This window comes from Colias croceus, chromosome 1 (genome assembly GCF_905220415.1).
Source record: "Colias croceus chromosome 1, ilColCroc2.1".
Taxonomy (NCBI): domain Eukaryota; kingdom Metazoa; phylum Arthropoda; class Insecta; order Lepidoptera; family Pieridae; genus Colias; species Colias croceus.
The window spans coordinates 7,661,438-7,688,352 of record NC_059537.1 but is presented as its reverse complement, the minus strand read 5'-3'; the positions used below and the strand labels follow the sequence as shown (position 1 = coordinate 7,688,352).

Below are 26,915 nucleotides of genomic sequence, written 5' to 3'. Positions count from 1 at the left end.
TTAAAGAAAAAGAACTGCATTCAAATACTTCCGAAAATTCAATTACCATATTATGCCGAAATAGATCTAGGTTATTTATTGCTATTTTCTTCTTTCAATCGAAATAAATAATGTTTGAGATATACTTCCCGAAGATACGTTTGCCCTTAGAAATAAAAAATAAAAAAAGACTCGTGTGGCACTCGAGGACGCGTATTTCCAAACTATACATAGCCGAACGCAACCATAGGAAACTGCTCGTGTATACTTTGTAATGCTGTTTTTAAGTTCGTTATTACAAAATATACACGAATTTTGCTTACTGATCGTGTATGCCTGTTTAATTACTTTTTAACGCGGATGCTTGCTTCTTCGTTCCAAACTATACACGATCAGTAGGTACGCAAAATATAAATAAATACTTATACCTACTACATCACTTACGCTTGAGCGAAATGATAAATATATAGGCAATCAAAGACTTGTACAGCTATATCTATCTACTTTTATTCTTCTTGATTGATTCAGTAAAAAATGGAATAAAAATATTATTAGGTAAGCTAAGAAAAATAAATAGGTTATAGGTAACAGATATAAGGGTCACCTATGGGTTAGGTTAGGTTACCACCACTTTAGGGTCCACCATCTAATTTCTAATTACGCGCCATTCAACTGATGGTATGAATAATTTTTTATTTGGTCTAATGGCCGGGTTCAGTTTTTCAACCCATCGAACTTCTGGCTTCGTGTAGCAGTGTAGACAGATTATCACTTATCATAACATTTCTAAGTTGTTAAGTTAGTCTATAAGTTAGCTTAAGTTAGTATCGCGCTGCGACTACTGATTTTATTATCCTGTCTGCGATCCTGACATACCAGCTCCAGTAAGAGGCACGTAGGAGGATATTAGTGTTCTGTGGTAAGCGGGCTTCGGGAACCATTAGGCACTACTTCTTTGACCCAAAGTGTTGTAGAGGTAAGGTCTCCACCTCTCGGTGGAGTCCAAGACCCACATAACAGAAACAATAGTTGCGAGTTTATAATACAATCGTTGCCGTATATTTTAGTCGAACATTTTTTTTTTAGCGTGCCTCCTTTTATGGCTTGAAAAAATATGACATCTCTGGCGTAAAGCCACGTATTCAAGAAAAATAAAACACACAAAAAAATAAACTGATCAATTTTTTAAAGTTGTACTTTGTACCTACTCACAGTACCTACTACTTTGTAAGTGGTATGTACCTAATGAAAATATTTTATTTTGTGCTAAATAAAATATGTAACTATATTATTACCTATTGAGTTTATTTAACAAAGTTTTGTCAAACAAACAAAACTCAATGTAATAAATAACTTAAAATTTACTTATCGGTATTTATCGTTTGGAAATATCGATGACAACAACACTATCACGTTATTCGCCAATGTCGATTGTCGGCCAGTGTTGCCAACGTAGGCGAATTTTCGCCTTTTAGGCTACTCAAAACGAGAATCGGCGACGAAAAATATAAAAGGCCAAAGATTAGGCTACTCTAGGGACAATAGGCATGACGAAAGATTTTGAAATCCTCTTCCATAATGTGTGTATACGTTAACTATACAAGAAAAACCCTATATTTCGGTAATATACTTAAATTTAACGAAGATAAAAGCCATTTTTCAAAAAATATTTATAAACTGTGCTAAAACAGCTCGCAGGTGTCATGGCGTAGGTGTGACGTCACTCTTTAGTAAATACGTAATTATTTGTACGCATTGCGAAGAAAATTAAATAATTATTTATTTAATATGTGTTATAGAAACGAATTTCAAAGTTTATAAATAGTGTGCAGTATTGCAGTGTGAATCCACATAAAAATAATGCTCAAAAATGTGTTAGTAATTATTTCAAGCGAGAAAAAAAATAATAAGAAATGATTGTATAAAGTGGGCGCGGAGAACCCCGAAACCACGTATTGTGAATTCGCAATTATATTTCTGTTCTGAGTCGATAAAGCATACGTGAAACAAAAGAAAATAAATAAAAATGCGTATTCTCAACATATTCATAACAACAAAATACATCTGACGTGAGTTGTTTATTTAAACGTGACGTCACGCGTGTTTTAGTCAAAATGGCCAACTGCAGAATTTTAATGTTTTATTTTATTGATAATCTCATTAATCTTAATGTTTTTTAGATTTTTAAGTCGCTATATTTAATTTATTTAGTATACATTTTCCCTTGAAAACACTAATATGATCATTTATGGATACTGTCGTCATGCCTATTTTTTTAGTAGGTAAACAGACATACGGCCGATAACCAGGCCGAGTACCCTGAATTTGTCGCTATTATTCTATAGGTTTATTTTATTATTTTACTTAAAATGTTAACTTTAATTTCATTAACGTGTTATATAAAGATTATGTCTATTTATCAGTGTGTTATGAACATATCCTATTCCTTTCCTTCTTAATATTAAAAATGCGAAAGTTTTAGAGGATGTGTGTGTGTGTTTGTTACTCTCACACAAATACTACTGAACCGATTACAATGAAATTAAGCATATAGAGGGTAACTTGGATTAACACATAGGATAGGTTTTATCCCGGAAATCCTAGGGGGAACTATGCGGGTTTTTCTTTGAAAACGCGGGCGAAGCCGCGGGCGGAAAGCTAGCTAAATAAATTGATAAAAACTACATTTTATTTTATTCATATTTTGGTGTTTGGGCTACTTCAGGCTACTTTGGCTTCTTCATGCATGACAAACGGCGACAAGGGATAGGGCCAGAAGCCAGAGCTGTTGCCTGTTGGCAGTTTGGCACTTGGCAAGTGGCAACACGGGCAACACTAATCACTAATGTCGATTGTCGATTGTCGAGTGTCGACCCCGGACCTACGGCGCGCGACAGCTTCCAACGCAAGTTCTACGATTTTTTAATGTTTCACCATTCGTGTAATCAATAATCACGTACCGTTTTTTTATTTCGTTTCTTGTTTTTATTGTTTTGTCATCTCATAACAGCGTCGACGCATATTAATTGTAAGTACTATTGATTTTAATCTAGGTACTGATAACGTGGCGTTAACATCTATTCCGACGCCATTTTCTGCCGGTGCTAAAAAATGGTCGATGCACGGATTGTAGAAATCAAGAAATCAAAAACAAATTTTCTATAGATTGAACATAGAATAGCAAAAGAGTGATTTGAATTTGGTTTTTGGATATATAGTAGTTAATGCTTTTTACCTAGATGTCTTCTCGTGGTCGAGGTTACGGTGGAAGAGGAAGCTATGGTGGTCGAAGCGGAGGCTATAGGGGTTCCTATCGTGGGAATAGTCATCGCGGGGGTTATGATAATGGGCGAGGTGGTCGAGGAGGCGGCTATTCATCATACAATAATGAGTCCCGTTACACTTCTTCAAGCACCAATAGGTATTCTTCAAGCCGCGATCGAATAGACGACTCTTACAAAAAATCATATAGATCGGTAAGTTTGAATCATTCAAAACCAACTACCTATTAGCACAGATTAGCTATTTCCTAGTCAATGAAATAACAAAATGTCTCCAATAGGCATGTCAATTTCAACTTAATCACATAATAGTGAAATAATGGGAAGATGAAAGGAAATGAGTGCTTAATCTTAGTGGAATGATTAAAAGTTAACAATGAAAAATGCTATGGAATCATTATTATTTTATTTTTACCTTGAAGCGTGGTCTCTGACTTTTCAGGAAACATCTGGATATTCAAATCGTGATTATGGTGGTCGCTCTGGATCACCTGAACGTAAAAGAATGAGACTCGAGGTTAGTAGATAAAAAAGGAACATTTTTGCAATCTTAACTGGGATGATAATACACTAAACTAGCTATTTCAAAGACAGTTTCAAGTGAAGGGACAAGCTTCATTAAATAGTACAAAACATACCATACATTGAATACTTTATTATGACAATAGTGAAGCATTTATAAATGCAAGAACAGATGTTATTTATCTTAACATTATTAAAGTGGGTGAACCAATTGAATTTAGAAATAAGCAATGGTATATGGATGATAGAACATTGTTATAAATCCTTCCAATTTTACTTACTTGGGCAAGTTTAGTTGAATAATAAAATTAGGACTCCTTGAATTGATTAAATGTTTAGTGATGAATGACAAATTAGAAAAATAAGAAAATGTGCCGTGTAGAAATGAAATGCACTTAAGGTGGACTTTACCCATGTGACTTTATTGAAAACTTATCTTGATGATTTGGTTTGCTTATTTTCTCTCCAAATAGAAGATGATTATGATTTGAAGCAGATGAATCTACCATAATGTGGTTAATTCTCATGTAGTACCTACTAAACAGAAAAGAATTTCATTAGAGCAATTGAAATGATAACAGATTCATGGGAAACTATTTCTACTGTTCTGTACAAATTGGTCTACTAAATTTTTAGATATTTTATGTAGTGACAAACTACTCCTCCATGAGTTATGGCACGACCTGAAGAATGTTTTAAACTATATTAACTTATATTAAGCAGAAATAAATTTTGTGTGATTCAATTTATAAGAATCGACGACATCCATAAAGGGTTATGTACAGGGCTCTTCGAGCGATAGACGTAGCCATGACGGTGGTCATTATGGCGGATCGTATGGCAGTAGACAAGAAAGTTACGGGGGCGAGAGGAGGTCGTTCGGCGGGGAAGATAGAAGACGATCGCCGGCTCGGGAAAGCTTTCGCAAGTCTAGCGGCATGGGTCCGCCGCGCGAGCCGGCGCGCCCCGTTGGCCGACCGCGCGCGCCGCGCCGCTCCTTCCGCGGCCGGACGCTGCGCTCGCGAGCCTCCTTCCGAGGAGCGCCGCGATCCCGTGCCTCCTTCGCCACTAGGCGCTACGGAGATAGATCGCTCGCCTTTACCCGTGCGTTCAGATCTGTCAAGGGGCGAAGGTAATTTTGACACAGTCAATGATTTGCTATGATGTTCTCCAATATCCAGTCATGTCACATGCTAAGCTTATATGGGTGTCTTAAATGAATAAGCAAACTTTTTTACATACTGATCAATAGCGATATTAGAGCAGATGAGATTAAATTTTGAGTCTTTAAAATTTATTAGAAAACAGAACTAATAGTCAAGAAAGCGGATATTACATTGTAAAAATTGTAAAGATGTGGTCATGAATTCTTTGAACAGAATTGGGAAACCTATGGAATCTAATGAGAAAAAGTGCCATTTATTCATGCAATAGTTAGAAATGCTGAACATGAAGATAAATTGGATTTGACAGACCTTCCTTTATTATGTTTTATGTTCATATTTTTTTTTAATTTCTATTATAAAATAAATATAAATTTAGATATACAGTTGTTTCCCGTCTTCTTCTAACTTATTTATAATTATTATAATAGCCCTGATAAGTCCAAGGAAGAAGCTTCATCTACTGAAGAAGATTGGGAAGCTGATGAGAAGGAAGAGGTTATTGAAGAGAAGAAAGAATCCAAGAGTAAATCACCCAAGGTAAACTTAGCAATATCACAATCTTATTTAATTCTAGAATTTAAGAAATAAATATATTAAGAAATTAAAGACTTTTTAACGGATTTTAAACGCGATTTATTCATTCTATTATTTCTATTAGTCTCCCCGTGACCACGCTCGCTGTAAAGTGTTCGAAACGTCGGGAAAATAATAGAATGAATAAATCGCGTTTAAAATCCGTTAAAAAGTCTTTAATTTCTAAATGTATAATACTCGCGTAAAATCAAACCCTAGAAAATACTAATAAATATATTAATCTGGATTTAATGTTATTAAGCCGGATCAAGAACCATCTGAAGGTGAGGGAGAAGATGGTGGAGAAGATACAGAAAAAGAAGAGGATGCTGTTTCTGATTCTGCACCAGCAAAATCATTCTCTCACCTTTCTTGTGTGCATTGCAAGGAAAAATGTACCAGTTATGGTGTAAGTATAACTTACTAGTTTTTTTTATTACATTCATAACAACAACAGATTTTACGTTTATTTAATCATTGCAGTTGTACGCCAAGCATTTGCTATCGCTCAAGCATCGGGCGGCCATGAGTGGCGTGGCGCGGCGTCACAAGGCGCAACTGCTGCGTATGCGTGTGGCCCAGCGAGGCGCTCAGCGTGAGCTCGAAGCGGCGGCCGGCGCGGACCTGGCCCCCAGGACCACCTTCTGCCTCGTGTGCCGCCTCAACCACCGCACCACGCGCCACGCCCACAACCTGACGGACACGCATCGCGCCATGAAGCGCTTCCTGATGCCGTTCTGTCGCATCTGCCGCATTACCTTCCGCTCGCCGATGATATATGAGCATCACATTTGCTCAATTGAACATCTTAAGGTAGGCAGTTGTCATTTTTGGATGTCAATAAAAGATAAAGAATTATTGACTTGAATTATAATGTTATTTCCTTTACCTATTTTCCTTTCTTTAAATAAAATAAATATGATCCAGTTTTTTGATACACACAATTATCACCCCTTTTTTTTAGAAGAAAGCTAATCAAGCTTCTCGGCGCGTCAGTCCTAAGGCAGAGGGCAGTGGTGATGAAGGCATGGATGTTGATTTGGATAACTTTATGACCCTTGATTCTGTGGGTGATGTTGATGGTAAGATAACTTGCTCTACATACATAAATCAATGCAATACTACAAAGTTCAAAGTGTGGCAATATTAAATTAATATATTTTTTACAGAAGTAGAAGATGATGATTCTGGTGGTGAAAAGAAAGATGAGGAAAAGCCTAAAAAGGCAAAGGTTGAAATTAACATTGGGAGCGAGCATATCAAGAAAGTTGAGGTAACTATTGTTAAATTAAACTTGCATTTCACATCATCAAACAATCCGCAAACAAGTTTTTATCATCAAGTTTCAAGAATAAGAAAAAAAAGCTTGAAGATTTTATTGTTAAACTAGCTTCCGCCCGCGACTCCGTCCGCGCGGAAAAATTAAGATTTATTTTTTTCTACGTATTTTTCCGGGATAAAAAGTATCCTATTTTATGCCCAGGATAATAAGGTATAATTATACCAAGTTTCATCGAAATCGAACCGTTAGTTTTTACGTGATGCCTGAACATACAGACAGACAAAAATTTTTTTAATCACATATTTGGGTTTGGTATCGATCCAGTAACACCCCCTGCTATTTATTTCTTCAATATTTTCAATGTACAGAATTGACCCTTCTACAGATTTATTATATGTATAGATAAGTGTATGAAATAAATAATATGTGTATGTCAGGTGTGGTGGTGCGAGCTGTGCCGCGGGTTCCTGCCGCGCGCGGAGGCAGGCAGCGCGGAGGAGGCGGAGGCGCTGCGGCGGCACTGCCGGCTGCGCATCCACCTGCGCCACTATGTGCAGCACCGTGACACGCGCACGCTGCGCAAGCAGGCCGAGCGCATACACCGCCAGCTGCACCAGCAGACTGGTACGTATCAGAGGCGGCTCGTGACAAAATTTTATGGGTGTTCACTTGAAATAAAATACTGAAAATACATGATGTAAAGCAGTACAATTTAATTAAAAAATTACTTATAAAGGAAATGCATACGTCTTTCCTTTTGGTGTGCAAAAATATCTATAACTTGACACAATCTATAAACCTTCGTAAAATATGTCTGTTTTCATCGACACGGTCATTGAACTCGCGTATTGACTTTCGGTACGCGGAATCTAATGCTTTACGAATGTCTTGTCGTTCGATAGACGCCAATTGCAGTTCATTCAACAAATGGTACCTACCGACATTGTGAATGTTTTTTCATCTTGATTGAAAGATGAGCTAAGTCGTCAACGCCCGTTTCAGTCCAAGCACTCTCACCTCCGCCGGCCGCGCCCGCTCAGGCCGTGGCGGTCCCTTAGCTTTCAATTCAAGCCGAATTTGTAACGTTTTAACACACTTTTTAATGAACGCCACATTATAATTGTCCATTTTAACACTCACAAGTAATACTGATAACTACAGGCTATTTCAACAGTCAACACGTATCTTATGATTTTAATTCGAAAATTCCCGATTATAGGTACATTCGCGCGCGTGCAAGTTGACTAGAGTGTTTGTTTATATTTGAGTGGCAACGTCGCGCAATCGCTGTCTTGTGTACGGGCGCGCGGTAAAAACGAACCGGCAACGTTTGCGGGAGCGGCGCTCCGAATTTTGCTATTTTTTCATAGAAAATCTTCTGTTTCACGCGCAGGACTCTGACAAAACTATCTCTTTCACTCCTATTGTATTTCGTATTAGAAAATGTACTGAATATTTTTTAATTGGAGCGCAATCGTGAGCGCTCCGCTACGCGCGTTTTATAATACAGTATTATACCTACAGGTGTATGGAATGATGGAATGATGGATATATTCATTGGTATTGCCAGTAGTTTTTTACGATTACGATTGATTTTAAATAGTAAGAATTAATATTAATAATGAAATTAAGGAGTATGATTTTATTATAATTATTTATGGGAGTTCACTGCACCAGCGCTCCTTAGGGCGAGCCGCCTCTGGTACGTATCGTGCTACTTGCTGCTTAGCTAAGGGCACAGAATACATAATAGTAGCTAAACGCTACAGAACGGACACTCTCCGCCTCCCGTCAAAATTAAACACTTACCTCACCCCGCACGATCAGCCTAAAAATGGTCCGCATTTTTCTGCAAGGACGATACGCAACGAAGATTGAACATTTATCAAATTGACTTAAAGTAATTTTATTATTTTGGATTTGTGATTATCGTTTTTCGTAGAAAATGGATGTATTTCATCAGAAAAACGCGAATTTTTTTTTACGCTAGTCACAAATGTGCCAACCATAAAGCGTTAGCACACACATTTGCAGTCTCTACAGTGTGACTGTCAAAACGATAATTTTGTATAGTGTCCGGGGTGTGCTAAGGGCTATGTATGTACTATGTACATATACAATTTTCGTACCTACTAAACTATTTAGTCGAGTTGTGTACTCTTCTTGAATTCCACACAACTTAACTAATTACTTGATGGAGGTGTGCATTCAATCGATTTCAGTCTATTTATATCAAGACAAATCGAACAAGAGGAGAACACAACTCGACTAAATAGTAAATAGTTCAGTCAATACGAAAATTGTATGTATGCGCGATCCCTTATTTTTACATAATATCAACTTATCAGAATATTTGTTTAGATGCATTTTTCTTGTATGTTAAAAATCTGATCATTATGAAGAATGCCATATTTTTTTAAATCCAAATCTTAAAATTATAAGAAAATAATTGTATGCTCTATATCTTTTATTTTATTTGTCCTCAAAAAAAGATAACACATTTTCAGAAGAAGAAAAGGAAACTACTAATGAGGAGAGCACTGAAGTTAAAGTTAAGTCTGAGAAAACTGAATCGTCTGGAGAGAAAAAAGCTGTGGAGAATGGCACTGACCTTAATAATTCAGGTAACTTCAATTAAAATCACTTTAAATAATAAACATAATATAACCAATATAAAAATTGACATATTAATATACAAAACAATTATTTTCTAGGAAATGAAGATAAGCTGTGGGCTGATGTTGATAAAGATATAGGGGAGTTGCTGCGAGAAGTGGACCCCCAGGGCAATGAAGCTAGTGATGATGAAGAGGATCTTGGACGGTGAGAACCTTTAACAGTCATTGAGCTATTTTTAGTTCAATTATTCAACTACACTTTCTTTCAGTGGTTATTATATTAAGTAAACTATATTTCAATTAGAATTAGGTGACAACAAACATTGATTTTGTAAAATTATTCATAAAATAATATGTTTAAAATGCATAGAACTTCAAATGTGTACATGATAAGAAATGCAATTAATTCTAAAATAGAACGTTATTTAATGTTCTTAACTGGAAATGACGCAATCTCATGATTACTAAAATAATGTAAATTATATATCTTGTATAGTAATACCTCCTCAAATAGAAGTCTCGTGCATGTAAAATTTTAAATTGTAATTAAATTTAACTAAATTGTATTTAATAAAAAAATAACTAGGTAACAAAAATTTGTAAGCCAAAAACAATACAATTTTATGCGACCAATAATTAGGGTCGGCGCTGATATGGCAGAGCGAGGCGCAGACAAATCAAATAGGTAACAACAATTTTTTTTGAAAAAATTTTTTATTTTTTGCAGATATGACAAATTCCGTAAAAGCGATAAGACGGCTAAGCCAGGAGAAGAAGAGACTAAATTGAAAGACGAAGCTGCGGCTGATGAAAAGACTACTGTTGATGCCAATGCTTCTGCTTAACTTAGTGATTAGCTTACATATTAAATGTACGATCGTTATACTATTAATATGGTCATTTGATTTCTAGTATACTTTTTAAGTAAAGCAATATGAGTTTTATATAATAAAGTTTTGACCTTTAATACTTTGTTTTATTTTTAAATCAACCACTTCCAAAAGTAGTTTATAATAATGTATTTATTTATACGTAGCGTTTCCACTCGAGCTAGATTGAAGAAAATAACAACACAATGCAATGCCAATGCTTTGCCGATTCAATAATAGTCTAAGATCCGAATATAAGTCGAAATGCAACGGCTTGATAATAGAATGAGACCAATTTTATAATAAATTTAGTGTAGTAAAAAATGTATTAAAAATGGGTTGACTGGGAAAATCCTGGACTAATAATAAAATAAAAATATCAATTAATATCTATCAATAATGTCCTATACGCGAGGTCAATCTACCCAGAGCGCTCGGCGATCCCCAGTCATTCGCCATGACTACTATAGTATTTGCTCTGTGGCCATGACTACAATGGGATTTTAAGTTTATTTGAAATTGTCTTCCATGCATCTTGTCATAAAATATATAATAGAAAACCTAACATTATTCATATACAAAAAATATAAATGCGAAAGTGTGCATTTGTCTATTTTGATTTTAGAGCATTAAACCATGCTCTAAGATTTTGATTGCGGTATAATCTGTGGGTATAATCATAATAATTCAAGAGTTTTTGACCGCGTCTTTGATAGTGGCGGACAATAATGCATTCTAGAATCAAGATAATATTAATGATCAAAATATCAACTCGTTAAAAAAAGCACTGAAAATCCTAAAAATGTTATGGTATTTAAAGTGGTTTTAGATTATATTTTATTGTGTTCACTGTGCTCATATAATATGACTTTATAAGGGTACTAGATTTCCGCCCGCGGCTTCGCCCGCGTTTGCAAAGGAAAACCCGCATAGTTCCCGTTCCCGTGGGATTTCCGGGATAAAAACTATCCTATGTGTTAATCCAAGTTACCCTCTATTATATGTGTGCTAAATTTCATTGTAATCGGTTCAGTAGTTTTTACGTGAAAGAGTAACAAACATCCATACAAACTTTCGCATTTATAATATTAGTAGGATTAACTTTTAGAGAATTAAAAGAAATGCGTTCTTAGTGATTATTTACTTTATTGTTCACTTTTTACTCTTAGGTTCCTTAACCACTGTAGGTGCCTTAGTCACGTCATCAGGGTTTTCAGCAGCATCCTTCAACCTCTTGGCTCTGATACCAACAAGCTTGGCTATTGAGCGGGCCTAAAATGGAAATAAAATCATATGTTTATTATCCATATAATACTTGTTAAATTTACTAGATTTTTGAAAAAAAGATTTTTCTTTGTAATAATTAAAATAATTATCATCAAGTTTCACTTTTAGAAAAGAAGTAACAATATATTCTTTTACTAGCTTCCGCCCGCGACTCCGTCCGCGCGGATGTCGGTCTTCGCGTGGATGGTTTATTTCTCCATTTTGAGTAGGTACCTCTGACAATAAAATCTTATAAATATCTATTGGACCCAATTCCCAAATACGGCTAGGCCTATAATAATACGCAACGTGTGTTCGCGGTTCTACGGAACAACGTCTATGGATAAAACTGAAAAATTAAGATTAATTTTTTTCTACGTATTTTTACAGGATAAAAAGTATCCTATTTTACGCCCAGGATAATAAGGTATAATTATACCAAGTTTCATCGAAATCGAACCGCTAGTTTTCACGTGATGCCTTCACATACAGACAGACAGACAAAAATTTTTTTAATCACATATTTGGGTTTGGTATTGATCCAGTAACACCCCCTGCTATTTATTTTTTCAATATTTTCAATGTACAGAATTGACCCTTCTACAGATTTATTATATGTATAGATGCGCCTAAAAAATACAAATACATAATTGTTTCCATCTTAATTCTTAAACATGAAAATTATAATTATCATGTTTAAGATGTATCAAAATCAAAAAAAGTATCAAGGAATATTCAGCTATTTGCTTTTTCTTGTTTCAGAAATAAAATCAATTTTCAGAAATAAAATAAATTGATTTTATTTCAGTTTCAGAAATAAAATAATTGATTTTATTTCTAAATAAATTAAATTTCTATCTACTTACGCCTCGGAGGTATTGGTAAGCCTTGAAGTCCTTCTCCTCTTCAGTGATGACGCGTGCAACCGACTTGGGTGCTGGTTGCTGCACTGGCATCAGAGGACCGCGTAACTGCTTAGCCAGTTTACGTTCCTCCTCGGTGGCTTCTCCCTTCAGCACCTGAAACATTGCAACAATTTTATTACACTCCATTATATTAAAAGTTTATGAACATAACTTTGTAATTAAAATGTAACTGCATATATAAAAAGTTAAGTTAAACCATTTCAGTTACAGAATTCAGTGGAATACAATATTCTTATGGTCTAAGATCCGAACATAAGGCGAAATTCAACGGCGTGATAATAGAATGAGACCAATTTTATAATTAATTTAGTCTATTAAAAAATGTATTAAAAATGGGTTGACTGGGAAAATCCTGGACAGGACATTTTTAATGAATTAAAAAAAAAAAAATTTTTATTAGTTGCAGTATCAAGATAATAATAAAAAAATATAATAGACTTAGGCCGGCCACATACATCAGTTTTTCTGATACGTTTTCCTGATCCGTTTTCCGAATCAGGGCCTCCGAACGCAGTAAATTCATACAAAAGCAATGAATGTCACACACATTTGATAACTTTCCGTACGGTTTTTTTCCGTCCGTTCTTTCCGAATGCAAGCCCATGCATCAGGAATTCCTGACGGAAAAAAAACGAAACGGATGCAAAGCCTACATACATTTTGTATGGCCCGCCACACACATTCGAAATTCCGAACGGAACATCAGTCAGCGCAGCGCGATCGAGCTGAGCGGACGCGTACCGTAGTTATTGTTGGGATACCTACGAATACGTAATATTTAATTATTATTCACGATGAGTGACATTGAACAGTTAATAATTGGTGTAGAAGGGTACCCATGCCTGTGGGACCTTAATAACGAAGATTATCATAACAGGGATATGAAAGATCTTGCCTGGCAACAAAATGCTCTAAGCGATAAAATGAACATGATAAAACTTTTTACAAAATAAACATAATTATTTATTTCACAACTATTGTTATTACATATAGTCCATTGAAATGTTACATTTTTTAGGCCTAATCTTGCGTTTTTTAGAGGACGCAATTTTATTTTTTTGATATGTAGGGGGGGTCAGTGTGAATCTAAAACCAAGTTTGTGGGGTCGCCACCCTTGTCCCACGGCCGCCATCTTGAAAATAGCGGTTGAAATGGTTTTTACGATATATCTCTTAAACTATTTATCCAATAATTTTTTTTTTAACATTATTTGTTGCAAATTAAATTCTCTACAACTTTGGTCCAGTAAGTTTTTGTTGTAGAACTATAAATAAAAAAGTTATAAGCGAAAATGTTCATTAATTAGAGTAATTTATATTTTTCAATAAAACTTTTTGTTATCATTTTACGAAGAAATGATATCAGATCATTTTTGTAGATTGTATTTCGAGGAACAACTTTTATATATACGAAATTCATGCTTCTTCCAAACGTGTGCACTCCACTGAAGCTACTCCTAGAGTAATCTCAGTATTCCGAACGGAAAAAAAAGTATGTGTGTGGTAGTCGTACGGAATTTTTCGTGATACGGTTTTCGTATCAGGAAAACTGATGTATGTGGCCAGCCTTAAAGTATGAAACCTACAGAATGTGCAGTCATAGTCGTTTTCTAATATTTACCGGAACAAACGGCTAGGTTGGCAGGTATAAACAGGTATGTCGGTACCAGTTATTTTCACTTGATAGGATGATGAAAAAAAATTATGTCAGCACTGTTATATTACAAAATTGTTTTATTATCTCGAAACTGCAATTAATAAAAAATTAAAATAATTTTTTTTTTTAATTCATTAAAATTGTCCTGTCCAGGATAAAAATATATACATTATAACTGTCCTCAAATGTATTTGGCAAAATTCTGACTTAAAGAAACAAACGTTAAGCAAAATCAAGCTTATTTGCATGACTTAGTTTTATTCACAAAACATACCAAGAAAATTTAAGACTTTGGGTGAGGATGATATTTATCACTATTTTGATTTAAATATTTTTCTAGAATTACTCTTTTTTAACACTGCTAAGTTTCAAGATAATAATCATTAGTATTTATATTATTAACATACCTTCTTGCCCTTAGGGAATAAGATAAGACGCGCACGGTACTCCTTTAATCTCTGAACATTGATTTGGAGCGATTCAACAGATTTATTGCGGCGACGTGGGTCCACAGCAATACCAACAGTTCTGGCAAAACTAGGGTTCAGACCAGCAGCCTGTAATGTAGAACCCCAATTATTGTTTACATTTTGCTTTAATGATTTAAGAAGAAATTAATAATCTTAGAAAAGATTCAACATGTAATTAGGATAAAACATATATAATAAACATACATAACATACAGAGGTTATATTACTAGCAAAACGAACAAATACCCGAAATTATTACTTATAGAGATAATTCTACATACCCTGATCTCTCTGAGAGTAAATCCACGACCAGCACGAACTTTAGTGTGATAGCGAACGGTTGGGCACCTTACAACCGGTCGGAGTGGACCAGCAGCAGGGCGTGGAGCGATTGCTTTAGCTTTCTTTATGCGGTTTTGCTTTCTACGGTGTCTTCTGGCTGGTTGATTGAACCATGTTTTAACGAATCTTTGCCAATCCTTATGGAAATGGCCATTCGGGATCATATTATTTCCCTTCCCCATTTTGGTTATGTCCCCTCTTCACCTAAAATGAAAATAATACAAAATATATTTTCGGAAAACTTTAAGAGGTTCTCTTTATAATAAACATCGAATTCTCGCTATAAATATAATATTGATAGCTAAAATATAAAGAGATAACTTTTTCACTAACCACAGGGAGACAAGTTCAAATAAAAAAGAAATACAACAACACAGACTATATACGTCAATATCCACGTTTGACATAACAGATTAATTATTATGACAGAAAAGTCCCATAAAGTCAGAGCCAGGTACCAATGCAAACTTAGCATCCCATCAATGGAATTTTGGGTCGAAAATGACCTTGATCGATAGGTCTCCGTTGGGTCCTTTAAGGTCCCACAATTTTTTCGTTAGGTCCCCTTTAGTTTTTTTTTTAATAATTTTTTAAATTTTGGGTATAAAAAAATTACACTTTAGCACCCCATCCATAGAATTTTGGGTCAAAAATGACCTTAATCGATAGGTCTCCGTTAGGTCCTTTAAGGTCCCACAATTTTTTCGTTAGGTCCCCTTTAGTTTTTTTATAAATAAGTTTTTTTTTTAATTCTGGGTATAAAAAAAATCACACTTTAGCACCTCATCTATAGCAAAATTGGCGAATTTTATCAAAATCGTATTCTTTACCGTTAGGTTGGTATGTAAGTATGGTTCCATCATTGAAATTGTTAAATTATTTGTTTTAGGTATTATGAAATTATAAAATAATTAAAACCTGCGCATATCGATAATCGTCGATGTATCGTTTATCGATGTGATCAAGACAAATAATCGAGTCATGTTTACTCGATCATTGATGTGGCCTCACGAGACTGGAAAAAAAATATACTCAAATTTAATCTTTATGAACTAAGCGATAAAGTTGAATTTAGAACGCGATATTGAATCGCACTCCCCACGAGACTATCTTGAAAAGAAATACAAATTTAATCTTTATGACCTTTGTGATAGAGTTGAATTTAAAAACTCGTCGCTTAAAAGGTCGTAAATTTTTACGACTTTCTTAGTGGCGGACTACTTCTAGCTATAATTTGAGATGAGATGAGAAATAATCTTTATTATATTAAAATTTTACACAACTGCATAAAAAGGAGTAGGTATAATGTTGTAATTAGTATATATTTATTAGAATTTTCGCTCCGTTACTTTTAACTGGCAGAACATTTTAATGGTACCCTTCGTGCGTGAGTCCGACTCGCTTTAAGCCGTTTTTTTGTAATGTTTAATCTTGTAACTCTTCTATTATGTAATTGGTTTATATGTATGTATTAATATTGCGTATGTTTCAGATTATATTATTAAAGTGAAACTTTTATTACATCGTCTCAAACTTTTTGGTCTGTGTAGCGCATGTCGCGTGTATCGCGGCTGCCGAGTAGGTATACCTACTCGGCACGCGACATGCGCTACACAAAGCAGTGTACGGAACCGTTCGAACAGTTTCACTTTTACCGTGGTTTCATAAAACCACACAACATTTTTATTTATGTCATTTCGTTCAGACTGTCATAAACTTTTAGTACTACTTTTGATAATGTTCTTAGAGACATATTTATTTTAGTGAAATGTGCTGTGATGAATGAATACATAGTTATTCAAATACAAATACATAAAATGGCTTTTTATTGTTTTTTCGTATGCATATAATAATGATGAAAACGTTACAAATGACCTGTGTAATATGTAGTTTTTATGAATATAATATTAATGTTATTTCTAATTTCAACAAAATTGTTATTTTTGTAATGTCGATATGGTTACCTCCTTTTCGAGTGATTGTTTTATTTCTTATATGTACAGAGATTTTCCTGTGTGTTGCAATGTGTGTAAAAATATGCTAGTGTGTCAATTTTGTAATAGTTTGAGTTTGTAAAGACACAAATTATTTCTGTGAATGTGTGATTGTGTTTCATAGTGTGAGTTACCCTCCCCGCACCAAAATCGGCAGAAAGTTTAGTTAAAACATTAGCCAGTGTGCAGCGTACTCCATCCATTACTTAATGAACTAAGGTAGAAAAGTAGGTTTTTAATAAATAAGCACTCTCAGAACAATTGATTTATTTAATAAATGAAACGATACTAATTTAAATTTCGCGCTGTTTATGTATGATTTGCGCATGCCTTAATGCTCTATGGCGCATGCGCAGGTTTTAATTATTTTATAATTTTAATAAAATAAATAATTTAACAAATTCAATGATGGACCTATACGGACCTAACGATAAAAACACGATTTTGATAAAATTCGCCAATTTAGCTATGGTGCTAAAGTGTATTTTTTTAAACCCAAAATTAAAAAAAAATTATTTATAAAAAAACTAAAGGGAACCTAACGAAAAAATTGTGGGACCTTAAAGGACCTAACGGAGACCTATCGATCAAGGTCATTTTCGACCCAAAATTCTATTGATGGGGTGCTAAAGTGTATTTTTTTAATACCCAAAATTTAAAAAATATTAAAAAAAAAATTAAAGGGGACCTTACGAAAAAATTGTGGGACCTTAAAGGACCTAACGGAGACCTATCGATCAAGGTCATTTTCGACCCAAAATTCCAATGCTAAGGTGCTAAGTTTGCGTTGGTGAGCCAGGTTACGAAAATTTTAATTTATCGAATTCAATTGAGTTCCCAATTCAATTCAATAAATTAAGTAATTTATACGTAAAAATTAGTCTATAAACTCACAATTTTTTTTTATCTTATTTACCTATATTATTATTTTAAATTTAAAAACATTCTCAGATTCTGTGTACACTGTACAACGCAAGTACAACGCGTAATTTTTATTATCTGTAGAGTATGAGTAGATTAATTATAATTTTATAGCTAGGTACCTACATGGTGAGAGGTGTTCTTTTGGACTAGAATTACTTGGATTTTAGGTAATAAAACTAAAATGGAAGACAATAAGACACAAAATGTTGAAAACCAATCTATTAATGATGACAAAAATCCAAAGAAAAAAAACAAAAACAAGAAAAAGCGTAGCGGTGACGGTGACCATGGACCGGGTTCGGCTGAGGGTGTTGTAGCCGTGCCTAATTCTACTGATATGCAGCAAAATATTTCGTTAAAGGATCTGAAGATGGCTATGGAAGTTTTTAACTTACAACAAAAACCTGCTAAAACAACGGAAGAGGCATTGCATAAATCTTATCAATTTTGGTCTACTCAACCCGTTCCAAAAATGGACGAAAAAATAATTTCTAATGAACCGATTGAACCTCCTAAAACTCCGGAAGAAATAAGACAAGAACCGTACACTTTGCCCGATGGTTTTCAGTGGGACACATTAAATTTAAATGAACCATTAGTTTTAAAAGAACTTTATACCTTGCTCAATGAAAATTATGTGGAAGATGATGATTGTATGTTCCGTTTTGATTACCAGACCGACTTTTTAAAGTGGGCACTTCAACCTCCTGGTTGGAAGATGGAATGGCACTGTGGAGTTCGTGTTGTTAAATCTGGCCGATTAGTAGGCTTTATTTCAGCAATTCCTGCTCAGTTGAGGATTTATGATCATGTACAAACTGTTGTAGAAATAAACTTTTTATGTGTTCATAAAAAGCTTCGTGCTAAAAGAGTGGCTCCAGTGCTGATAAGAGAAATAACACGTCGAGTAAACTTGACTGGTATATTTCAAGGTGTTTATACAGCTGGAATTGTATTACCCAAACCAATAGGAACATGCCGTTATTGGCACAGATCATTGAATCCTAAAAAGTTAATTGACATAAAATTTAGTCACTTATCTAGAAATATGACCATGCAAAGAACTCTTAAACTGTTCAAATTACCAGATTTGCCAAAAACTCCTGGATTTCGTAAAATGGAGCAAAAAGATTGTGAAAAAGTTGTTAAATTATTAAATGAGTATTTGAATAAATTTGATTTGGTGCCAATATTTTCTGATGAAGATTTTAAGCATTGGTTTACGCCTCTCTCTGGTATAGTGGATAGTTTTGTGGTAGAGGCGTCAGATGGATCGATTACAGATTTTGTTAGTTACTATACACTTCCGTCCACAGTTGTGTATCATCCAGTTCATAAAACACTAAAAGCTGCTTATTCATTCTATAATGTTTCTACAAAAACACCATGGGTTGATTTGATGCTTGATGCATTAATAACAGCAAGAAATTCAGGATTTGATGTGTTTAATGCATTGGATCTGATGGAAAACAAAGAATTTTTAGAACCTCTTAAGTTTGGTATTGGTGATGGGAATTTGCAATATTATTTGTATAACTGGAGATGTCCCAGTATACCACCAAATAAAATCGGTTTAGTCCTTCAATAACTTATTGTAATAATACAAATTTAATTGTATTTATATATTTTAAATGCTAGCCATTGCTTTATTTTTCACTTTGTGTAGTGTTTTTATTGAGGAAAATATAGCCTTAGTTAACAAAAATGTTTTATTTTTCAATATAGTTTTAAGCACAGTTTTAACCAAATACATTTTATAACCAAATCAATTACATCCATATCACAACTATGTATATCAACCAATTTATATACCTACTTTAGTAGAAAAAAATATAAGCTTTGGTATTCAGAGGTTTCTTTTTTGAATATAAGTTTTCTGATTTTTATTTAATTTATAAATCATATAAAAAGGGAATATACCTACAAATCACTGATGTATGAGGTCTAATAGGTATATTTTTTGAACTGAATTGAAAATTCTTTTTTTTAGAAACTAAAATCATGAATGTGATTTATAATAGTTAATTTATAGTCTTACGCCTTTTTGTGCAAGTACCTGTATAAATATTATAATATAGTGTAGTACCTATTTATTGATACCTACCTATTTTCTAAAAGTGAGGGTCCACTCATACATAGTCTACCCATTTCGGCTCAGACAAACGAAAATCTTAGTAGACATCATAGGCATAAATTATTATTATACTCCCTTTTTCTTATAGGTCCTACTTTCCAAAACATTTACAAGTATGTATTCTTTCGTCTTTACAATTTATACTGAACAGAGGGTTTCTGTAAAAATCTTAGCTATGCCGCTCGGCTTCACACGAGGGCAAAAGTAGGCAAACTTCAGAATTTATAGTATAATAGGATTATAGAGAACCTTAATTACATTTTAAAATTCATGGACATGATCATTATATGATGTGAATGGAAATAAAGGGTACATACTTATTTATAAAATAAAAGACAATTTATTTCATAGAATATAATATGTAACAACGTAATACAAATAGCCAGTTACATTGGCGACCGTGAGTTCAATTCATGGTAGATAAATATCCAATGTAGACCTGACACAGAAAATAAGAAAGACATTGCAAGAACAAAAGCCAACTCCATGTTACAGAAATGAAAGTGAACTTAATAGATCATCAAACTTAAATAAAACTCCTTGGTCAAAGTAGATAGTCAAAAGTGCCCAGTAATAATAATATAATGCCATATTATATATAAATGTTGACAGTTGCAATGTTTTTTTTTTTGCAGATGCACCTCCAATATTCTATATTAAAGTATATAATTAGGAACTGTGCATTCTACATTTTTTTAATTATTTATTTTACAATTTTTATTAAGTGTTTTTATGACCGGGTCTCTTTACATTACAATGTAAAAAGCGAAAATAAAGAAATTATAGAAGAAAAATAAAATAGCTCAACAAGTGAGCACACACATTACTCCTTCTTTGTGGCTTGCTGTTTAGCTTGGTGAGCTTGCAAAACAGCAACAGCCTCGTCCACCTTAGCCTTCAGGGACTCTCCATGTTCTAACATGTGGAGCAGTTCAGAATTGTCAATTTCTAGAAGCATACCAGTAATTTTGCCAGCTAAGTCTGGGTGCATTCTTTGAATCAAGGGGAAAAGACGTTCACCAAGCATTTGTTTTTGCTCTTGAAGAGGTGCAGCAGCTAACATGGTAGCAGTTAGTGGTTCTTGACCTTGGATGTGCACTGCAGGTTGCGGAGCTGGTGGATTACGCATGTTGGAAGTGTACTTATAACCTGCTGGGCGTCCACTTGTTACAATAGGTGCACGAATCGAAGTAGCAGCTGGCACACCTTGTTGGCCAGTAATGGGTCTAGCACCCAAGGATGTGCGAAGAGTAGTTTGAGTTGGTCCACGAGGTGCAGGGCGGAATGGAGCTTGCATGTTGGGGTATGCAGAGGCAGCCGTCTGAGTGCTGGGCCTTACAGGTGGTTGTGTCCAGCGGGTTGTGGGTCTCATTTGAGTCATCTGGGCTGGACCATAGAATCGTTGAGCTGGTGGTATGGTGGGTACAAAGTAGCCTCCAGCACTTCCTGGTTGGAATATTTGACCCATCTGCTGCATTCTCATGCTGGCCATACGTTGCATGTACTGTGATGTCAAGTGGGCCTTACGATCTTCTTTACGTTGAGCTAAAGCTACATAAAGTGGTTTGGTTCCAACGATACGCCCATTCATTTCTGTTACAGCTTTAGTAGCTTCTTCAGGAGACGAAAAGCAAACAAACCCAAAGCCTTTGCTACGCCCATCCTCAAGCATTACCTGTTGAAAAGATTAAAGTAATAATTAGTTTAGTGAATGCGCATAGTTAAAAGATTTTGTGGTCAGGGTTTAATGATGAGTCTGGGATTACAAGTTGGGACTAATTATTTCTAGTGTCTTCAGTTTTCATTTTAATTGGCTTCATATTTTGTAAATAAATTAATAAAATAAAGAGAATGACAAGAATTACCTTAGCTGATGTTATAGTTCCGAATGGTGCAAATTCCTTACGAAGCCGCTCATCATCAATTGTGTCGTCCAAATTTTTAACATACAGGTTAACACCTTGGTAACGAGTCAACCTTTCAGACTTTAGCTGTTCAAATTTCCGCTTAAGTTCTTTTTGACGCTCAGCTTTCTTTTGAGCTCGTCCTACATATAAGGGTTTTCCTTCTACCAATTCTTTTCCATTAAGATCCATGCAAGCCCTTTCAGCAGCATCCGGATCTTCAAAAGCAACAAATCCAAAACCTCTAGAAGAACCATCATCTTTATACATTACTTTATGACTTGTAATACGCCCATATTTCTCAAACATGTCTTTCAGCATTTCATCGGAGAAGTCTTCTCCAAAGTTCTTTACGTAGACATTGGTAAATAGTTTAGCCTTCTCTCCCAGTTCCTTTTCGCGTTCCTTACGAGGAATGAATCTGCCCACATAAACTTTCTTTCCATTCAACAACATTCCATTTACTTTTTCAATGGACTTATTGGCAGCTTCTTCAGTTTCAAAGTGTACAAAACCATATCCTTTAGAACCCCCATTTTCATCTTGGGCTACTTTACAACTCAGTATATTACCAAAGGCAGAAAAGGTGTCATACATTGCTTTATTATCTATAGACTTATCAAGGTTCTTAATAAAAACATTTCCTACACCAGACTTCCTTAGGGAGGGATCACGCTGAGACCACATTATTCTAATAGGTCTTCCCTTAATCATATCAAAATTCATGGTGTCCAAAGCTCTCTCAGCTAAAAAAATTTGAAAACAATTAGTTTTTAACAAGTAAAGTTCTTATCCTATTAAATAACAATACTACAAATAATTTACGTTGTATATACAAGCTTCATTACAAATAATCATTATGAAAGGTGGGTGCAACTTGCAATACTTTCATCATTCTATGTTGGGCAATGAATGCATCAGGGTATTGCATAGGTATTTAACTTTATACAATATGCAACAACTAATCATTTTATCAATATTCATTTCTCTAATTTTAATCATTGCATTTGAAAATATGTTTGCTCAATTTAGTTTAACCTATAATAATTGTCAGGTAAAACCAGTTTGCAACATGGCAATTTTAGTTAACAAATTAAAACTGGAAAATAACTTACCATCAGCAGGTTGCTGGAAATTTACGTAAGCGTAACCAAGTGACCTACGAGTTATCATGTCGCGGCAGACACGAATAGAGAGTACTGGACCCGCGGTAGAAAATTTTTCAAACAACATGGCCTCGGTAATATCCGAGTGCAAATCTCCGACATACAATGATGCCATTGGATAATTAGGTGGCCCAGGATTCATTTTGATTATTTTATTGGAATCGTTACAAAAATAGCATTAATAATCTTCTAGTGTTTAAAACAACTTCACTTTCTCTTTATGATTATCTATCGCATTCCTTAGACCACGTTGCACGCTTACGTACACTAACTTATAACTGAACGATTCCCGTTTATTTTATAAAATTTTTCTATTTTTTTGGATTTTTGTTAATTTTGTAATTTTTTTTTATATTTTAGAACAATATTTCACGAAATTGTGAGGATTGTGTGACCTATTTCGAGGGACCACACAACCTCACGTGAACACACCTTGCTCACCAAAGGAAAGGTGACGTTTGTGAATTGTGGTTTGTAAAAGCAAAAAACAAGATGGCGTACGCGTTTCGTCTATGGTTATTTTTAACTTTTTAATTTTTGTAATATTGTGAGTTGGTATATTTGGCTCTAAAATTTCAGTTAAAAACTAGATAGATTTTAGAGGAATATCTACTGGCTACTAGTTCTATATTTAATTAATACTTACGACGGCATTATAATATGAAATTCAACTAAACGTTTGTGTGTTTCAACTTTCAATCACGCTTATATATTAGCTTTATATGGATATGGATATAACCACGATATAACCACCTTCTATAATCTTAATGCCTCCTCCACATTACTCGCGAAGTTGAACGAGGTTAGACGAATAGAATAATGTAGAGAGGCACTTCGGCTTACTTCGTCCAAGTTTACCTCGCCTCGGCCGACTTTCGTTTGTTGTCGGTTTTTGCGCCCGAGTCAAAGGGCACGAAGTTATCTGAAGTTCGTTCTGAATATGATCGTATGCGCTCCTCGCGAAGTTGAACGAGTGTGTAGTGTAGCACCGCGGACTTCAGTCAACTTCGGCCGAGTACTTCGCCGAGGAACTTCGCGAGTAGTGTGGACTCGATTTTGACCCCTTTGACGGACAAATTTTATTATTCACACTTTGTACACAGTTTATTAATAATTTCAATGATCAATCATCGGTGGTGGCGATTTTTCACAGCCTTTTCACAGCAGTATATTGCGTCTATGGTTTTTAAACTGAGAATGTGTTTTATTTAAATTGAGAATGACGTGTTTATGCATAGCCAGCAAGCTAGGGACACCAGGGAAGGGGGCAGGGGCTTTGGGTTCTATCGAAAATCCTCAATTTCCCAGAAAGCAGTTTACAATCCATAGTTATCTTATTTTATCTTACTATACCTCTTCAATGTAAAGAATAAAGTAACTACTCAAGGCTTCTTTTGGTACTAAACAGAGCTTCTACTAACGCCTGCATAAAATATAAAAAAATAAAAACGAATATCAATAAAAATTACAATACTTTCGCCTCTATCGACACTATCGAAAATTTCAAAAAGGGATAATTTGCGCCTGTAATTACTACATAATATATTAGCAATATAATAAATTAAAATTATCTAGTGTACCTATTTTTTTTTTTATACGAATTTATGTAGCTCAGTCGGCCGCGAAAATTCCAATATTTTAAATATATTTTTTAAAAATAGCGTTTTTGAAATAAAATTCTGGGTTTTCTACTCGTGCATTTAAAAAGAGAAGCTCCTTAGATATTTCCAATAAAACAAGAATGTCACTTTTTCGGGCCTAAAAACTGGCAATCGTCGTAGCAAGTACAAGTACAACCATTGAAAAGAAGAAAACGAAGAGAAAAGAATGGGCAAAATTATATTTAAAAGACAGGGATTCGTTCAGACATATGCAGTCATATCATAAATCTTTATAGAGTTCTAAAATTTCTATTATTAATCTTTTTTCAGCTCTGCAGTGAAAGTCTATGCTTTCACTGTAAAATGCTGAGCGGCATTCCTTTTAGCTAGTAGGTTTTATTAATTAGTTTGTAAGTACATAGATTGTTAATTTTTAATGTAACTGGCCTGCTTGCTAATAAAGATTTATTATTATTTTATTATTATTATTATTTTTCAGTAGTAACCACGTCATCCGACGCCATCGCCATTGATGACGATCGACCGACGTCCGAACTGTGACTAAAGTAGTAGTCTCAGTTATACATCCTTCCTCTATGGACTAAAGCACTGTCCGGTGCGATCTGTGGGTGCGATCGACCGGCCACACGCGCGAATTGGTACGGTCTGGACCAAGTTCGGAAGAAAAAACCATCGAACCGAGCGCACCGTCAATAATAATAATTATGTGCGGCGGACCATTGTACACATGATCGAATATGGTCCAGAGCGCACCAATGTCACGGTGCGGTCCGTACTTTGGTCCGTACGGTCCGTACCATATTGGAACGTCTATAAATACTTTTAGACTAGGGTAGAAGCCTTTAAAAATAATAAAAGGATAAAAAAATTGCAGTCGGATGAAACCCATTAGAAAAGGAGGGGAATATGATGAAAATAAAAGGAAAAATTAATTACGGTCAATCCGAGTTCACGAAGTGGGAGGGAGGAGCTTTTAAGAGAAAAAAATGGTTTCTCTCGATTTCTGACAAAACTACAAGTCCTACGGAAAAAAGTTCAATGGCAAAGTCGTAGGTAATTAAAAGTTCTACAACTTTTGTGTTCACAATTTTTTCACATAACTTCAAAATTTAGGTGAAAAATTCAAAAAACCAAGTTTTTGGTCTTTTATTTCTATGTACCTACTTCAAAAAATTTTTTTTCTACGAAATTTGGTGAAAACTTACTTTATTATGTCCCAAATACACTGTAATTTATTTGATTGAAAATATTTGTTTTTCGCCTTATTTTTAATTAATACAAAAAAAAGCAACCTAATTTTCAATCGAAAATTCACCCGTCAAAATATCAGCTTTTTTGATTTTTCAAAAACTTGGGATGCCTTTTGTTCATTGAATGAAATCTCTACTTTCATATGGTGTAAAAAAATAATAATTATTACCATAGTAAATGTTCTCAGGAAATGCATACAAACAGTGTGATAATGAGACTACTAAATCAGGCACACTTCTTCTTCCTATCTTTTGTCGGAAAACGAGAGAATTTTTTTCTCTCAAAAGCTCCCCCCTCCCACTTCCCGAACTCGGATTGACCGTAATTTATTTTTCCTTTTATTTTCATTTTCATCATATTCCCCTCCTTTTCTAATGGGTTTCATCTGCACTGTGTTTCATTAGATCAAAAAAATTTCCCTGTGCTGTTTATTGTATTTATCGATCAAGGGATGTATTTAAAATGTAAGAGTAGAATACCCACGTGTCAATTTCTTATACTTTTTTTTTAAAAAAAATGGCAAACTTTAGGTGAATTTTTCATGAAAAATATTGAAATGTATTCTGAAATCGTAACGGTCTTAGATATTTATTTTAAATAAATATAGACTTATAAAGCATCTTTGGGCGCATATTATCCAGTTTTTATTTTTGGAAAACTACCTCCGAATACCGAGAAATATATTTTTTTCAGATTTTCGTTTTTATTTTTTTTTCTCCCTAAAAACGCAAAAGTGCGGCTTGTCACTAGCATAGAATTATTGCTCGTAATAAGGCCTATCACTCATAAAAAAACCACGCCACACTATTGCGGTTTTTGGGAAAAATACGCAATTTTTAAAAAGGTCAAAAAACACAACATAGGGTTGTCGCAAAAAGGTCAAACAAGTTTTTTTTTCTAAGTGTGGATATACAAGGAATAAAAAGAGATATAACTTACATACTTATCACATTGCAAGCCCGAATTTAT

General features: G+C 34.6%; 4 protein-coding genes across 6 annotated transcripts; 2 read left to right on the top strand and 2 right to left on the bottom strand.

Moving 5' to 3' along the window:
- Positions 1-2,852: 2,852 nt before the first annotated feature.
- On the top strand, positions 2,853-10,388 carry LOC123692631 (zinc finger protein on ecdysone puffs). Of its 3 annotated transcripts, none has more exons than XM_045637412.1 (13): positions 2,853-3,007; positions 3,219-3,455; positions 3,703-3,777; positions 4,568-4,914; positions 5,377-5,485; positions 5,784-5,930; positions 6,005-6,334; positions 6,486-6,603; positions 6,691-6,794; positions 7,241-7,427; positions 9,311-9,427; positions 9,518-9,626; positions 10,149-10,388. In XM_045637412.1, exons 2-13 carry the CDS (start codon positions 3,219-3,221, stop codon positions 10,264-10,266), a joined length of 1,998 nt encoding a protein of 665 aa, XP_045493368.1. In that variant the 5' UTR covers positions 2,853-3,007; the 3' UTR covers positions 10,267-10,388. The 3 variants fall into 3 exon arrangements, with proteins under 3 accessions (XP_045493368.1, XP_045493362.1, XP_045493354.1); XM_045637406.1 differs by having other exon boundaries at positions 4,556-4,914; positions 6,489-6,603; XM_045637398.1 differs by having other exon boundaries at positions 4,556-4,914.
- Positions 10,389-11,419: 1,031 nt separating this feature from the next.
- LOC123692622 (60S ribosomal protein L13) lies at positions 11,420-15,354 on the bottom strand. The gene is made up of 5 exons (XM_045637387.1): positions 15,285-15,354; positions 14,891-15,155; positions 14,547-14,696; positions 12,423-12,575; positions 11,420-11,562 (listed from the first exon to the last, which is right to left on the bottom strand). Exons 2-5 carry the CDS (start codon positions 15,131-15,133, stop codon positions 11,443-11,445), a joined length of 666 nt encoding a protein of 221 aa, XP_045493343.1. The 5' UTR covers positions 15,134-15,155; positions 15,285-15,354; the 3' UTR covers positions 11,420-11,442.
- A 2,609-nt stretch (positions 15,355-17,963) lies between these two features.
- Positions 17,964-19,574, top strand: LOC123692615 (glycylpeptide N-tetradecanoyltransferase 2). The gene has a single exon (XM_045637380.1). The coding sequence runs from the start codon at positions 18,051-18,053 to the stop codon at positions 19,455-19,457; it is 1,407 nt and encodes a 468-aa protein (XP_045493336.1). The 5' UTR covers positions 17,964-18,050; the 3' UTR covers positions 19,458-19,574.
- Positions 19,575-20,342: 768 nt separating this feature from the next.
- LOC123692607 (polyadenylate-binding protein 1-A) lies at positions 20,343-23,532 on the bottom strand. Its single transcript, XM_045637371.1, has 3 exons — positions 23,023-23,532; positions 21,869-22,653; positions 20,343-21,678 (listed from the first exon to the last, which is right to left on the bottom strand). Exons 1-3 carry the CDS (start codon positions 23,213-23,215, stop codon positions 20,827-20,829), a joined length of 1,830 nt encoding a protein of 609 aa, XP_045493327.1. The 5' UTR covers positions 23,216-23,532; the 3' UTR covers positions 20,343-20,826.
- Between the last annotated feature and the right edge of the window lie 3,383 nt (positions 23,533-26,915).